The 17,985-nt window shown below is 35.5% G+C and overlaps 1 protein-coding gene across 2 annotated transcripts in view; it reads left to right on the top strand.

Annotated features, from left to right (window-relative positions):
- The window catches only part of NUDCD1 (NudC domain containing 1), a 92,520-nt gene that overhangs the window by 23,451 nt on the left and 51,084 nt on the right, over positions 1-17,985 (top strand). For both annotated transcript variants that reach the window (XM_082434311.1, XM_082434310.1), the window contains exons 3-4: positions 12,286-12,471; positions 16,092-16,272. In XM_082434311.1, coding sequence (XP_082290437.1) covers positions 12,286-12,471; positions 16,092-16,272 — 367 coding nt within the window. The remainder of the gene's footprint in view (positions 1-12,285; positions 12,472-16,091; positions 16,273-17,985) is intronic.

The following is a 17,985-nucleotide window of genomic DNA, read 5'->3' as shown; positions in this document are numbered from 1 at the left end:
TAAAAAAAAAAAAAATTTCTGCTATAATTCCTATGTCATTAAACTGCATTAAAAAAAATAATAAAATAAAAAAATAAAATAAAATAACATTCCTTAATTTTATAATTCCTTAAGTTCCTGGAATAAATTATTTTTGGTTAGAGTGTGTTATTCTTTTGATACATTATTGGTTTCTATTTGCTGTCATTTGTAATATTTGTATTTGTTTTCACAAGTTATATTGGTTTTTGATTTTGATTTTGTTGGTATCTGTCAGATTTTGATTAAAGTTTTGCTGGCTTCCTTGAATTGGAGAGCTTTCTGGAACTGGAATAGTTTCAGATTGGAATAATCTGTTATTATTTTTCTGATCAGCAACAAAGGAAATTGACTTGCTCTTTGAACTGTGTTGGGGGCAGGTGGAGAGTATTGGCTGCTAGATACTCATTGACTTTTTTTAAAGCAGAAAACAGTTCTAATATACATTTTATTGTCTGATTTTTTTTTTTTTTTTGAGTCAAAGGCACACATGCACAAATCCCAGAGAGGTTCTTTTCTTGTGGCTGATTTACAAAAATGACCATCCATGCTAATCTGGACCAAACACTACTGTGGTCAAGATGAAGGCTATAGGGCCCAAGAAAGGAAATCCGCAAGTTGCTTGACCGTTAGATTTTATCAGGAGCCAGCAGGTGGCAGCAGTTCAACACACAGGTTTATAGAGGCATTATACTTCTAAGTCAGTCTAACTTGTGGTTTACAATTGTTAATTTTAGAGAAATGTCAGTTGGGAGGAAGTACAGTTAGGAAGTAGAAAACTCCTTAGGAAAGAAAAAAAAATTGTGTTTTAAAATTTGGTTCTTTATTATTTTGTCATTTTATTATGATATTAGGGCTTATTTTAAAGTAATGTGTTCTGTTTCTTAATATTTAGGGGATTAATTCTGTCCTAATTTATTTTTCTGTTTATCTGAAAAACTGTTTTTGCTACTAAAGAAGAGCGTCATCTTGTGGTGCCTCTTTAAATTGCATGTAAAGATCGAGAGGAGAGTTCCTGGATTCCATTTGAAGCATGCATTTGTGAGGTTGCTTGTTAGTCCAGCTCAGTTGTATGCCAGTATGTTCTTATCTAGACCTGAATCTAGCTTATTTTCTTTTTTTTTTTTTTTTTAATGTCTGAAACATTTATATTAACATATTTCCATACATATTTCCATACAAATACAAATATAAGATTTTTAGGAATTTCATGTGATGTCTGAAACATTTATATTAACATATTTCCATACAAATAACCCAATGAAAGTTTAGTATTAGTTGTTTTGTTTGTTTTTTTATACTGCAGGTTCTTATTAGGCATCAATTTTATACATATCAGTGTATACATGTCAATCCCAATCGCCCAATTCAGCACACCACCATCCCCACCTCACCGCAGTTTTCCCCCCTTGGTGTCCATATGTCCATTCTCTACATCTGTGTCTCAACTTCTGCCCTGCAAACTGGCTCATCTGTACCATTTTTCTAGGTTCCACATACATGCATTAATATATGATATTTGTTTTTCTCTTTCTGACTGACTTCACTCTGTATGACAGTCTCTAGATCCATCCACGTCTCAACAAATGACTCAATTTCGTTCCTTCTTATGGCTGAGTAATATTCCATTGTATATATGTACCACAACTTCTTTATCCATTCGTCTGTTGATGGGCATTTAGGTTGCTTCCATGACCTGGCTATTGTAAATAGTGCTGCAATGAACATTCGGGTGCATGTGTCTTTTTGAATTACGGTTTTCTCTGGGTATATGCCCAGTAGTGGGATTGCTGGGTCATATGGTAATTCTATTTTTAGTTTTTTAAGGAACCTCCATATTGTTCTCCAGAGTGGCTGTATCAATTTACATTCCCACCAACAGTGCAAGAGGGTTCCCTTTTCTCCACACCCTCTCCAGCATTTGTTGTTTGTAGATTTTCTGATGATCCCCATTCTAACAGGAGTGAGGTGATACCTCATTGTAGTTTTGATTTGCATTTCTCTAATAATTAGTGATGTTGAGCAGCTTTTCATGTGCTTCGTGGCCGTCTGTATGTCTTCTTTGGAGAAATGTCTATTTAGGTCTTCTGCCCATTTTTGGATTGGGGTGTTTGTTTCTTTAATATTGAGCTGAATGAGCTGTTTATATATTTTGGAGATTAATCCTTTGTCCGTTGATTCATTTGCAAATATTTTCTCCCATTCTGAGGGTTGTCTTTTCGTCTTGTTTATGTTTCCTTTGCTGTGCAAAAGCTTTGAAGTTTCATTAGGTCCCACTTGTTTATTTTTGTTTTTATTTCCATTACTCTAGGAGGTGGATCAAAAAAGATCTTGCTGTGATTTATGTCAAAGAGTGTTCTTCCTATGTTTTCCTCTAAGAGTTTTATAGTGTCCAGTCTTATATTTAGGTCTCTAATCCATTTTGAGTTTATTTTTGTGTATGGTGTTAGGGAGTATTCTAATTTCATTCTTTTACATGTAGCTGTCCAGTTTTCCCAGCACCACTTATTGAAGAGACTGTCTTTTCTCCATTGTATATCTTTGCCTCCTTTGTCATAGATTAGTTGACCATAGGTGCGTGGGTTAATCTCTGGGCTTTCTATCTTGTTCCATTGATCTATGTTTCTGTTTTTGTGCCAGTACCATATTGTCTTGATTACTGTAGCTTTGTAGTATAGTCTGAAGTCAGGGAGTCTGATTCCTCCAGCTCCATTTTTTTGCCTCAAGACTGCTTTGGCTATTCGGGGTCTTTTGTGTCTCCATACAAATTTTAAGATGATTTGTTCTAGCTCCATAAAAAATGCCATTGGTAATTTGATAGGGATTGCATTGAATCTGTAGATTGCTTTGGGTAGTATACTCATTTTCACAATGTTGATTCTTCCAATCCAAGAACATGGTATATCTCTCCATCTGTTGGTATCATCTTTAATTTCTTTCATCAGTGTCTTATAGTTTTCTGCATACAGGTCTTTTGTCTCCCTAGGTAGGTTTATTCCTAGGTATTTTATTCTTTTTGTTGCAATGGTAAATGGGAGTGTTTCCATAATTTCTCTTTCAGATTTTTCATCATTAGTGTATAGGAATGCAAGAGATTTCTGTGCATTCATTTTGTATCCTGCAACTTTACCATATTCATTAATTAGCTCTAGCAGTTTTCTGGTGGCAGTTTTAGGATTCTCTATGTATAGTATCATGTCATCCGCAAACAGTGACTGTTTTACTTCCTCTTTTCCAATTTGTATTCCTTTTATTTCTTTTTCTTCTCTGATTGCCGTGGCTAGGACTTCCAGAACTATGTTGAATAATAGTGGTGAGAGTGGACATCCTTGTCTCGTTCCTGATCTTAGAGGAAATGCTTTCAGTTTTTCACCATTGAGAATGATGTTTGCTGTGGGTTTGTCATATATGGCCTTTATTATGTTGAGGTAGGTTCCCTCTATGCCCACTTTCTGGAGAGTTTTTATCATAAATGGGTGTTGAATTTTGTCAAAAGCTTTTTCTGCATCTATTGAGATGATCATATGGTTTTTATTCTTCAGTTTGTTAATATGGTGTATCACATTGATTGATTTGCGTATATTGAAGAATCCTTGCATCCCTGGGATAAATCCCACTTGATCGTGGTGTATGATCCTTTTAATGTGTTGTTGGATTCTGTTTGCTAGTATTTTGTTGAGGATTTTTGCATCTATATTCATCAGTGATATTGGTCTGTAATTTTCTTTTTTTGTAGTGTCTTTGTCTGGTTTTGTTATCAGGGTGATGGTGGCCTCATAGAATGAGTTTGGGAGTGTTCCTTCCTCTGCAATTTTTTGGAAGAGTTTGAGAAGGATGGGTGTTAGCTCTTCTCTAAATGTTTGATAGAATTCACCTGTGAAGCCATCTGGTCCTGGACTTTTGTTTGTTGGAAGATTTTTAATCACAGTTTCAATTTCATTACTTGTGATTGGTCTGTTCATATTTTCTGTTTCTTCCTGATTCAGTCTTGGAAGGTTATACCTTTCTAAGAATTTGTCCATTTCTTCCAGGTTGTCCATTTTATTGGCATAAAGTTGCTTATAGTAGTCTCTTAGGATGTTTTGTATTTCTGCAGTGTCTGTTGTAACTTCTCCTTTTTCATTTCTGATTTTATTGATTTGAGTCCTCTCCCTCTTTTTCTTGATGAGTCTGGCTAATGGCTTATCAATTTTGTTTATCTTCTCAAAGAACCAACTTTTAGTTTTATTGATCTTTGCTATTGTTTTCTTTGTTTCTATCTCATTTATTTCTGCTCTGATCTTTATGATTTCTTTCCTTCTGCTAACTTTGGGTTTTGTTTGTTCTTCTTTCTCTAGTTTCTTTAGGTGTAAGGTTAGATTGTTTACTTGAGATTTTTCTTGTTTCTTTAGGTAGGCTTGTATAGCTATAAACTTCCCTCTTAGAACCGCTTTTGCTGCATCCCATAGGTTTTGGGTCGTCGTGTTTTCATTGTCATTTGTCTCTAGGTATTTTTTTATTTCCTCTTTGATTTCTTCAGTGATCTTTTGGTTATTTAGTAACGTATTGTTTAGCCTCCATGTGTTTGTCTTTTTTACGTTTTTTTCCCTGTAATTCATTTCTAATCTCATAGCGTTGTGGTCAGAAAAGATGCTTGTTATGATTTCAATTTTCTTAAATTTACTGAGGCTTGATTTGTGACCCAAGATGTGATCTATCCTGGAGAATGTTCCGTGCGCACTTGAGAAGAATGTGTAATCTGCTGTTTTTGGATGGAATGTCCTATATATATCAATTAAATCTATCTGGTCTATTGTGTCATTTAAAGCTTCTGTTTCCTTATTTATTTTCATTTTGGATGATCTGTCCATTGGTGTAAGTGAAGTGTTAAAGTCCCCCACTATTATTGTGTTACTGTCGATTTCCTCTTTTATAGCTGTTAGCAGTTGCCTTATGTATTGAGGTGCTCCTATGTTGGGTGCATATATATTTATAATTGTTATATCTTCTTCTTGGATTGATCCCTGGATCATTATGTAGTGTCCTTCCTTGTCTCTTGTAACATTCTTTATTTTAAAGTCTATTTTATCTGATATGAGTATAGCTACTCCAGCTTTCTTTTGATTTCCATTTGCATGGAATATCTTTTTCCATCCCCTAACTTTCAGTCTGTATGTGTCCCTAGGTCTAAAGTGGGTCTCTTGTAGACAGCATATATATGGGTCCTGTTTTTGTATCCATTCAGCCAGTCTATGTCTTTTGGTTGGGGCGTTTAATCCATTCACGTTTAAGGTAATTATCGATATGTATGTTCCTATGACCATTTTCTTAATTGTTTTGGGTTTGTTTTTGTAGGTCCTTTTCTTCTCTTGTGTTTCCCACTTAGAGAAGTTCCTTTAGCATTTGTTGTAGAGCTGGTTTGGTGGTGCTGAATTCTCTTAGCTTTTGCTTGTCTGTAAAGCTTTTGATTTCTCCATCAAATCTAAATGAGATCCTTGCCGGGTAGAGTAATCTTGGTTGTAGGTTCTTCCCTTTCATCACTTTAAGTATATCATGCCACTCCCTTCTGGCTTGCAGAGTTTCTGCTGAGAAATCAGCTGTTAACCTTATGGGAGTTCCCTTGTATGTTATTTGTCGTTTTTCCCTTGCTGCTTTCAATAATTTTTCTTTGTCTTTAATTTTTGCCACTTTGATTACTATGTGTCTCGGCGTGTTTCTCCTTGGGTTTATTCTGTATGGGACTCTCTGCGCTTCCTGGACTTGGGTGGCTATCTCCTTTCCCATGTTAGGGAAGTTTTCGACTATAATCTCTTCAAATATTTTCTCTGGTCCTTTCTCTCTCTCTTCTCCTTCTGGGACCCCTATAATGCGAATGTTGTTGCGTTTAATGTTGTCCCAGAGGTCTCTTAGGCTGTCTTCATTTCTTTTCATTCTTTTTTCTTTAGCCTGTTCCGCAGCAGTGAATTCCACCATTCTGTCTTCCAGGTCACTTATCCGTTCTTCTGCCTCAGTTATTCTGCTATTGATTCCTTCTAGTGTAGTTTTCATTTCAGTTATTGTATTGGTCATCTCTGTTTGTTTGTTCTTTCATTCTTCTAGGTCTTTGTTAATCATTTCTTGCATCTTCTCAATCTTTGCCTCCATTCTTATTCCGAGGTCCTGGATCATCTTCACTATCATTATTCTGAATTCTTTCTCTGGAAGGTTGCCTATCTCCACTTCATTTAGTTGTTTTTCTGGGGTTTTTTCCTTGTTCCTTCATCTGGTATATAGCCCTCTGCCTTTTCATCTTCTCTATCTTTCTGTAACTGTGGTTTTTGGTCCGCAGGCTGCAGGATTGTAGTTTTTCTTGCTTCTGCTCTCTGCCCTCTGGTGGTTGAGGCTATCTAAGAGGCTTGATGGTAGGCTCTGGTGGTGGGTAGAGCTGACTGTTGCTGTGGCGGTCAGAGCTCAGTAAAACCTTAATCCACTTGACTGTTGATGGGTGGGGCTGGGTTCCCTCCCTGTTGCTGTGGCGTCAGAGCTCAGTAAAACCTTAATCCACTTGACTGTTGATGGGTGGGGCTGGGTTCCCTCCCTGTTGGTTGTTTTGCCTGAGGCAACCCAACACTGGAGCCTGCCCGTGCTGTTTGGTGGGGTTAATGGCAGACTCTGGGAGGGCTCACGGCAAGGAGAACTTCCCAGAACCTCGGCTGCCAGTGTCCTTATCCCCCTGGTGAAACAGTGCCACCACTCGCCTCTGCAGGAGACCCCCCAACACCAGCAGGTAGGTCTGGTTCAGTCTCCCCCAGGGTCACTGCTCCTTCCCCTGGGTCCTGATGCACACATTACTTTGTGTGTGCCCTCCAAGAGTGGGGTCTCTGTTTCCCCCAGTCCTGTCAAAGTCCTGCAATCAATTCCCACTAGGCTTCAAAGTCTGATTCTCTAGGAATTCCTTCTCCCGTAGCCGGACCCCCAGGTTGGGAAGCCTGACGTGGGGCTCAGAACCTTCACTCCAGTGGGTGGACTTCTGTGGTATAAATGTTCGCCAGTCTGTGAGTCACCCACCCAGCAGTTATGGGACTTGATTTTACTCTGATTGCGCCCCTCCTACCGTCTCACTGTGGCTTCTCCTCTGTCCTTGGATGTGGGGTATCCTCCTTGGTGAAGTCCAGGTTCTTCCTGTCAATGATTGTCCAGCAGCCAGTTTTGATTCTGGTGCTCTCGCAAGAGGGAGTGAGAGCACGTCCTTCTACTCTGCCATCTTGGTTAATCTCTAGCTTATTTTCTACAGCTGAATTTATTAATAGGGAGCCAGTAATTTACCTGGTTAAAGAAAAACGAGTGGAGTAAGTTCTTGGAACTGTGTGTGCTTAATGCATTATTGAAAGCTTTGTGGTACATAAAGACGTTACTCAGTCAAATTGCAATTAATTTAAAACACCTTTCCTTAAAGCTTTAGCAAAAAAAAAAAAAAAAGGGTGGGGGCAGAAGAAGGAAAAAGGAAGACTTTTTTTTCTTCCGAATAAAGTTAATAGTTATTAATGATAAGAGCCTTTCTCCAGAAAAAGATCACTCCCTTTTAAAAGGGCAAATTTTTAAATGTCAATGTCTAATAATACTAGTAAATGGCATCCTTATTTAATTTAGCTTGACCAGTTTTTTAAACTTGAGTAGTGTTTTCTGTAAATGTACATGTATTAGAAAAATGCTTTGTTAGTTCAGAGCTTGTCTCCTTGTAGCTGTAACTAAGAGATCCCCAAATGGTTTTGAGATGTACAGTTTATGAAAACAGTACTTATTTACTGTTGAGTGTCATTTATATACAATATGTGGACATTGAGATTTTTGTATTATGTTTTGTTGACTCAGGAATCTAATTAAAATAGTGCGTAATATATTAGCCTGAAAGAAAAACTGAATATGGTAGTTTCGTTCATATTAGGGTTTTTTTTTTTTGGCGGGGTGGGGAGTTATTCTGTAAGTTGCATTGAGTTCTGGGGTATCATTTGTTTAGAAGAACTTGAGAAGTGTTTTCTTCTCAAGAAAAGTGTGGAATACAGGAAAGACCAACTTTTGGAGTGTGGTCAACCAAGATTTGAATATTGGCCCTGCCATTTTCTAGCAGTGGAATTCCAGGCAAATTATTTAATCTTTTTGAACAGAGTTCTTTATCTTCTTAAAGTGGGATAATAATTTCAACTTCATAGGGTTTGGAAATTATTAAATGAGATGGCAAAAAGTCAAAGCACTTATTTAATACAATACTGTACATTGTAGTCATTCAATAAGTGCTCCATTTATCAATGAAATTTTAATTTTTTTGCAATTCACCTGTGAAATGTTAGAATGATTTTCAACAGCTTTGAACATAGTTACGTTAATTTTTTTTTTTTGACTGGAGGAAGAAAATGATTGGGTGGGACCAGGACATTATAGATGCTAATTACATAAAGCTTTATTATTATGACACTGTAAAACTGTTATTGAAGGTTATTCAGAAATAATTTAGTACTCTAATTTACACAAGAAAATATTTTATTGGTACAGTCCATTTAAAATTAAAATGTACTCTTTGAGAATTAGGTTTCAAAAATCAGGAACATTTAGGTTCTTTCACATAAACTATCATATAACTTTGAGATACTGTATGTTTTCTTTTGCATTTTAATTTAATTAATTGGCTTCACATTTATAAACTTGAATATCTTAATCATTCTACTAGATATTGCACTCATTTATCTGATAATTAGATGCCTAGCAATCTCATTTATGTGGAACCTTGTATTTAAAAGAAGATGGCTTAAAACCACCTTTATAATTTATAGTGGCTTCCTAATAATGCTTCCCTAGATTAGACATAGTGAAGAGCATGTAGTGGAGGAGACCACTAGAAACTTTTACTTTGAAACAACTATTCTGAGGAAGAAGTTGCATTTTATTTTATCTTATTCACATCCTTTAATTATGTATAACACACGTAAATTACTCAATATGAAAAAAAAAAAAAAAGTCAAGCAATGTTTTTGAAGCAGTAATGGAAAGTTCTTCTTTACCCCCAATCTCCCTTACCATCAGTTGCACTTTGATCTCATTTTCCTAATAGTATACACTATTAACAGAATAGCACGTGTCTGTCTACAGCTTACTCTGTGCTGTCATATCACAGTGTTTCAACATACATGGATTTATACATATTCTGCATCTTTTTTCCCAGTTATTATCTTGGTGATCTTTTTGATGTATTGTAAATCTACTTCAGTATATTTAACAGTTATTTGGTATTCCAAAGGATGATTATTCCACAGTTAACCATTCCTCTGTCAGTGCTTTCCAGACAAGGATGCCAGGTACACATCTATAGTTGAACACATTGGATTCATTACTTTTTGCAGCAGAGGAGAATGCATACCATGCGGAACCATAGGGTATCTCAGAAGATGTTAGAAAGGACTTATTGTAGGATTGAGCTTATATTAGATGATTTTGGGGGAGGATTTAAGAAACTGGGGCTTTGCTCTGGATTGGATACTGTTAGGAAACTGGATAATTCCATGATGGGTATCTTAATAAGTCTTATCCAGAAGGAGGGAAGAAGACTGGGCCAAGGCTCAAGCTGTGGTTAGTAATATTGACATGGATTAGGGTCCTGTTTGTAGCTTTGACAATGTTCCTGTTTTATCTGTGTTCAGATGCCATTACAGGGTGATGCTGTTTTTGTCTTGTTCTGTTACGGTGACAGAGGTCACACAGTGGTCTTGTCTGATGATGATGTTCTGTGGAATTGTTTATGTTCATCAGGAGAACATAGCTGTTAGTGTCACCAGCTCATAGCAAAACCAAGGCCTAGCTGATACTACCAGGCTAGCACTGGGATGTCAAGGGCTGCTATTTTCTTACTTACTGTTGATAAACAGCTAGGTTGCATCTTAGTTTTTATTGACACAGTTTTTCATTTTCATTGTTAAAATAAACATTCTCGTTATATGGATCTTAGTGTACATGTGCAAGTATTCTTATAAATTCCTAGAAGTGGAATTACATTAAATGGTATATAATGCATCATAAAATTTGATTTATAATCATTGCTGAAAGCCTATACTTATTTCTATTCCCACCAGCAGGGCACCTTAGCCAAGAATAGACATTAACAGTCTGAAATTTTTTTTTTTCTGGCTAATAGAGATATCTTATTATTTTAATCATATATTTTTTTTACTAGTGAGTTTGAGCATTTTGCTCGTTTTTTTTAAACCATAGTTTTCCTGTTCGTATTCTTTTCCCATTAAAATATTTTTAATAACTTGTCTTTCTTGTTGAGTTTTAAGGGTACTTTGTATGTTATAGATGTTAGTACTGCTTTATATTTGTGGCAAGTATTTCTCTCCCTACCTCCTACATGTCTTTTATTTACATAGGAAGGCTTTCTCCACCTTGAGATTATTAAAACATTATTAATCTTCTAACACAGTTATTTTACTTTTCCCTTAAGACATTTATTTTATTAATCTATCTGGAGTAAGGAATATTTTTGTGTAATTTTTTTCCTAAAGATCCCTAGTGTTCCACTATCATTTGTTGACTAGTCCATTTCCTTCACAATAATTGGAAATACCGCATCATGTTCTAAATGCCTACGTAGACATCAGCCTGCAGTAAAATTTCTCTTACTTGCCTTCACTTAACTAACTGGATTAACTGATATTCTCTATTCTCTTTGAATAACATACTGACTGAAGACCACGGTAAGCTTAATGTTTATTGCCAGTAGGCTACTCAGTACTATGCTGTTACAATTCTGTTTCTGTCAGTTGAGCTTTATATCACTAATACCCAGATTTTGTCATTCTAAGAACTTTATGCCAGCTGTGTTTGTTGTTGCATTTTCATTATTTAATGCAATATTATGTAAATCAGTAAAATATGAGTACAAAAAGAAGGAAAGTTGCTGTTTTAAAGAAAATTGCATGCTTTAGAAAGAAACAGTGGGTCACTAAAAAACTTGAGGCTAATAAGGACACAGTTTACTTAAATTTTTTTAATATGTACATATATTGATCTAAACAGTTCTAGGAGCAGGGAATGATATACATGAGTCAAGGATTATTTTTGTACTGCAGGAAAACCTGCTAACTAAAAACTAAAACAACAATAAAAAGTTGAGGGCTTCCCTGGTGGCGCAGTGGTTAAGAATATGCCTGCCAATGCAGGGAACATGGGTTCGAGCCCTGGTGCGGGAAGATCCCACATGCTGCAGAGCAACTAAGCTCGTGCACCATAACTATTGAGCCTGTGCTCTAGAACCCGAGAGCCACAACTACTGAAGCCTGTGCACCTAGAGCCCGTGCTCCACAAGAGAAGCCACCGCAACAAAAAGTGGCTCCCGCTCACCGCAGCTAGAGAAAGCCTGCGTGCAGCAACGAAGACCCAACGCAGCCGAAAATAAAATAAATCAAATGAATAAATTTTAAAAAAATTAATTGAATTGAATACAGTTTGGTGTATGAGAGGAAGTTTATTTTCTCAGTTGTAGCCCTTTTTATATGTTTTCTTGTAAAACATTTTAATGATGTGTAATCCATATCTTATAACTTTATATTGTAAGGACATATATACAATAAAAATGTGTCAACAAAAACCCAAGTTGTTATTAGCATAATACAGCATTTTCATACCACAGGAATGTCCATGTAGGCGTTTAGAATATGATGCAGTATTTCCAATTAGTTAAAAATACTGATCATTAATTTTAAACTTCAGAAGAATGAAAACTAGATTACTGCATTGTATTAGTTATCTGCCATATTGCTATGTAACAACTTACTTCAGAGCTTAGTGACTTGAAACAAATGTTTGTCATCTCACAGTTTCAGTGAGAAATCAGAGTGGCTTAGCTGGGTGGTTCTGTTCCAGGGTTTCTCAAGAGAATGTAGCCAAGGTGTCAGCCAAGACTGCAGTGATCTGAAGGCTTTACTAGGGCTAAAGTGTACACTCCCAAAATGATTCACTCACAGGGTGCTGGTTTTTGTCAGGAGCCCTCACTTCCTCCTCATGTGTGTCTGCCATGTGCACTCCAAGAGAAAGCAAGATAGAAGATGTAAAGTCTTTTATGACCGAGTCCGAGAAGTCACATACCGTCACTTTTATTTCTTAGAAGTGAGTCAGTGGGACAGCTCACACTGAAAGGCAGGGGAATTAGGCACGTACTCTTGAAGAGGAGTGTAACCAGTGCACTGAAGATATTTATTCTGTGTGTGTATGGGTCACGGAGAGGGAGGGATTCATTTATAATGTTTGGCTTCTTTTTAGGACACTGCCTTAGGAAAACCACGAGAGGTGTTTCGACTTCCTACAGATTTGATAGCATATGACGATCGCCTTTGCGCATCCATCCATTTCACATCTTCTACTTGGGTTACCTTGTCAGATGGAACTGGAAGATTGTATCTCATTGGAACGGGTGAACGTGGAAATAGTCCTTCTGAAAAATGGGAGGTGAGTTGTTTTTTTGTTTTCTTTAGACTTAGCAAAGTCTGGAAAGTATATGCAAATTAGATCTTAATGATTTTGAAATAACACTTTTTTAGGGATAGTTTACATGTGACCTCTTGATTTTTATAATATATAATGTTTCGGATATCTTTTTAAGTTAAATTATAAAATGTATACCTTTTATGAAACTGATATATTAGCTATTCCTGTTTTGATCTGGGGTGTGTGCAGTTGTCAAGAATTGCATTTGTTTTTCAGCAAATACCTATTGAGTGCTTTATAAGTGTAAAGCAGTAAGTACACTAAGCAATGATGTTGCCACCTTCTTCTTCTTGAAGAGTTGGCCAGAAAATTGCATTGTCATGTCTTTTCTCCTCTACTCTTGTTTTATTTGCTAGTATGTTTAAGGGCCCAGCACACTGCTGCACCACTCTGCTAACTGTCTGGTATGTTTAAACTGGTCAAATAGTAACTTTACCAGAGTATTCCCGACTTAGAAAAATATACTGTAGCATAAATAACTATAGTTATGTACCAGTCTCCAAGATATCATTTTTACTTCAGTTTTTTAAAAACAATGTAACAGACTTAAATCTGAGGGGCAGGTGTTAGGATTTTAATAGTAATAAATATGGAATTATTTTTTCTAGAGCCACAGTTTTTGAAGGTAGAAAAGTATGACACTGAGTTGTGCTAATAAGTATAATGTGATATTGCTACTGTCTAAATCTCAGCAGGTGGCCTTTTGTTCTGGGTAGCTAAAGCGATATGAATTTAATATTTTACAACTTATAAAATATTTTTATCAGACCAACAGATGCCTACAAAGACCAGGCTTTAATTATTTGAGAAAAACCAAGAAGGCCTTAGTGGTTTACCTTTCTTACTAAGTTATACCAAATGCTGTACTACCAAATTGTAGTATGTTCAAAAAACTAAACAAAAAACACAGTAAATTATCAGAACAACAATAGCCTGTTTATAGGGGGACTTTGTAGTCACAGTTTCAAATAGTTATTGAACATTGTGACATTTTCTGTTCTGGCCTCCAATAATAAATTTTTTTTTTTTGCTGAGGCGATGTGGTATATAGCACAGCTACCTGAAATAGTTGGAAAGAATTTGGAAAATGATGGGCAGGAGAGATATGAATGAGAATTTATCTGTTATCAAGCCGTGTGGATTCTGTTGGTTTTCAGTAGTAAGAAGCACACTGACCTTGTTCACCTTCAGATTAAAAATAACACCACATATTCCACCAGAAGGAAATTCATATGGGTTTATATTTCATTTGGTTTCTGCTATGTATATCTCCTTGGTACATATTAGGCCTTCAATAATATTTTTTAAATGAATTAAAAATTTAAATTTACTCCACATCCTCTTCAGTATTTGTACTCTCATAATGAAATCAGCACTCTCTGGGGAGGTGGGGGGAGTGGGAAAGGGATGGGACTTGGGCATTACTGAGGTGGGAGGAATACTGTGGGATATTGGTCACTTTGAGAGAAATAACTCAGTAGAGTTTCGAGACTTTGGGGGAATTGGTGTAAGAGAGGAGGCTAAAGGTGAGCATGATGGGGGCATGGTAGGGCCTAAGGGGGCCCAGCAAGCGTGGTGGTGATGACTCAAATGTAGAAAGAGAAATAAAAGAAGGCAAGGAAGACTGCCTGTTTCCAAATGTGTGGCCTCTAATGTGATGGGGGTGCTATATATCAACAGTATCACAGTTGATTTGCTAGGTTTGTTCAGAAGACTGGAAACTTCAGCCTAAGAATTTTTAAGAGTCCAGACATCTACTCCTCTGGTCTCATTCCAGTCCCTTTCACTCACATGAGAGAGAAAGAAAAGGAAACAGTAAACTGGCTACTTGTGCTTGGCAAAACTTTCCATTTTTCCTTCCTACGGTTTATTTCTTCTTGTCCCCCAAACAAAAGCAGAACCCAGTCAACCAACTAAAAAACCGTGTCTGTCATCTCTGTTTTGGGTATTTGAGATTGGTTTTTTTTTTCCCCCCGCTTATGGAAGACTTTAGAGTGGATTTCAGAGCTCTACTATTCGAATAATTTTGGCGGAGTTGCTCAAACACAAAGAGAAAATGATGACATTAAAGCACACTTTTTCTTTTATTTTTTATTGAAGTATAGTTAACTTACAACGTTTTGTTAGTTTCTGGTATACAGCAAAGTGATTCAGTTTTACATATATGTATTCTTTTTCATATTCTTTTCCATTATAGTTTATTACAAGATACTGAATATGTTCCCTATGCTATACAGTAGGATCTTGTTGTTTATCTGTTTTATATATAGTAGTTTGTATCTGCTAATCCCAAACTCCTGATTTATCCCTCTTCCCCTTTGGTAGCCGTAAGTTTGTTTTCTGTGTCTGAGTCTGTTTCTGTTTTGTAAGTAAGTTCATTTGTATCATATTTTAGATTCCACATATAAGTGATATCATATGGTATTTGTCTTTCTCTGTCTGACTTACTTCACTTAGTATGGTATTCTCTAGGTCCATCCATGTTGCTGCAGATGGCATTATTTCATTCTTTTTTATGGCTGAGTAGTATTCCATTGTATGTATACCACATCTTCTTTATCCATTCATCTGTCAATAGAAATTTAGATTGCTTCCATGTCTTGGCTGTTGTAAACAGTGCTGCTGTGAACACTGGGGTAAAGCACATTTTTCTTTATAAGGCTTTCAGGTAGGAGCTGATATGAGGGGATTCCAGATAATGGGTTTAAAAAGAATAAAAAAGCTAATTTTTGTCTCAGATTAGTATTCAGCTATTTATTTTTTCATTTATTTGAAAAGCTTGTTTAGAAATTAGTCTTAAAACCTCTTCTATTTGGTATTTAATAAAAATATAATAGTCTTTTAGATTATGTGTTTGTCTTATAAAAAGAATTTGATAAGATTTTGTGTGTCTTTGCATAATGTTTTGATTTGCTTTTTAAAAAGAAACTTCAGTATTTAAATAGAGTTGGTGGAATTATACCTTTTAAATGTAAGTGGGCACTTTTGTTTTTGAAGAGTAAGAAAGTTTTTGTGATTTGTTCTCTAATTCCTTTGACTTTTACCTTTGTAAATTTCCAGAAAACAAAGAAAAACAAACCAAACCAAAAACAAAAGGATAAAAAGCATACACACACACACTCACAAACACACATGAACGGTATTCAGAAACTAAGAGGAAGAAAGCAGAAATAAATCAGAGATGAGACGGGAAGAGATGCAGTAATGCATATTGACTTGCTCATGTCCTGTACAGAACATTCTTTTCACTTGACAGTTCTTTTCTAGAAGATTACTTTTAATTCCCTTTCTCCTTTAGATGCTGTTTGGATGCCCTGTTGTTTTCTTTGTTTTTAAGCCAAGAGTACTGATCAGTTTTCTCTGTTAAACAATTAGATATTTTCCAGAAGTTCTTTCTTCAAGCAATATGATTTAAACTTGTAAGCTTTATTTAAGGGCATTTTTCATTTTTGTATCCTTGTAGTAAATATGGATAGTATCCGAGTTATTTGTTGGATTGTCAGAATTCTGTGTATTTCCTCTGTGCTGTATACATTCATGTAATACATTTTTGTGAGTGTCATCTTCTTTCTTTTTTGTAGATTATGTTTAATGAAGAGCTTGGAAATCCTTTTATCATAATTCACAGTATCTCATTGCTGAAAGCTGAAGAACATTCGATAGCTACCCTGCTTCTTCGAATAGAGAGAGAGGAATTGGATATGAAAGGAAGTGGTTTCTATGTTTCCTTGGAGTGGGTCACTATTAATAAGAAAAATAAAGGTATAACATAACAAAAATCTGATCTCTCTGTAGTGGTTGCCATAATTTAGTAGGTTTTGAAATGCAAAGCAGTTCCTGTAAATGCTATTTGCTTTTTCTTAGGCACTGTGTTATGATTCTGGTACCTGCCACCCAGTGGAATTAATATTTATAGATAGTTTCTCCTTAGGTATGGATTAAAAAAAAATAGTAATGTGCTTCCATAGTCAGATGTGCCTTTTTGTGTAAAAGGAGACACTATTACATACTTTTGGAATAATTTAAGTGTATATTTTTAATATATACAAAAATATATGTTAATATGTGTATGTGTGTATATATATATATATATACACACACACACATATATACACATATATACACACACACACACATATACACACAAAATTTGTTCTTCGAAATATTTAATGTAATTTGTTTTTTCTTCCCAGTGTTGTAGTTTTATCTCTGGAGGAACACAGTAACTGAAAACTTTAGATTACGTGTTGGAAAGTTTCTGTAAAGGGCTAGATGGTAACCATTTGGCTTATATCATAACTACTCAACTATGATGTTGTGGTGCAAGAGCAGCCATAGATGAATGCATAAATGAATGAGTACGGCTGTATTCTGGTGTTTATGGACACTGACATTTGAATTTTATATAATTTTTACACGTATTTAAATATTCTTTTGATTTTTTGTGAACGATTTAAAAATATAAAATTCATTCTTTGGCTCACAACTTTCTTTTCTTAATATCTCAGTTCCTCTTGTCCCTGAATTACTAATATAATTGTGTTACTTTTTATTTTCCCTGAACATTACAGAGCAGTGTTATATTTCTAAACTCTTTTGAGTGGAACATTTGATAAGTTATATTTTATGGTCAAGTAAGTTTGAAAATGTGGGCATTCGATATCCCCATTTCACATTAAGCATATTCAAGTTTCTAGAAATTTTGAGTAGAAAAAATTTAATTTTGACCCAGCATTTCCCAACCCATTTAGCCATGGAATAATTCACTTGAGACCTACTGTTTTCCATCCCACACATGTTGGGAATAACCATCCTATAAAATATACAGTGTCTAAGTTTGGGTCTTTAGAGGCAGCTAGAACTCTGCTGTGCATGTACCTGTGCAGGAAACATAGGAGTTTTTATTTCATTCATGAAATGAAAAGTCTATTGCTAAATATGTATGAAGTGAATGTGTGAATGTAGGTGAGGATTTAGAGAAAAAACACTGACAGATGTTTTAGAACAGATTGTATTATTATGTATGTATATGTGTTATTATGTGTAACTCATGACATTGAGTTATGATTTTTGACTACTCATTGTGAAGCACTACCCACTGTAATAAAAATTTGTTACCCACAGTAACAATAAAGTAAAGGTACGGACTCAACTGAAATGTTTGGGTACTTCTTAAAGCAAAAAACAAAAACAAAAAACCCTTATTTTCATAGGATAAATTCAGTTAATTTACCAGAAACTTTCAGAATACAGTTAATTCATATCTTAAAAATTCTAAGTACAATTATTTATATTTGATTATAGTAGGCAGATAGATCTATGTCTGAATATGTAAAAAATCATTTCTACCATAAACATATTTTGTTTTAAGAAAACCCCTTATCAGTAGCTAGAATGGGAAGAAAATAGTCCACACCACACTTTTTCTGGTATCATCAGTTTGTAGCTTTTTTCAGAAGACACTTATCATATACT

The sequence above is a fragment of the Balaenoptera physalus genome (genome assembly GCF_965194825.1).
Source record: "Balaenoptera physalus genome assembly, chromosome: 17".
Taxonomy (NCBI): Eukaryota; Metazoa; Chordata; class Mammalia; order Artiodactyla; family Balaenopteridae; genus Balaenoptera; species Balaenoptera physalus.
This window is presented reverse-complemented; position numbering and strand designations above follow the sequence as displayed.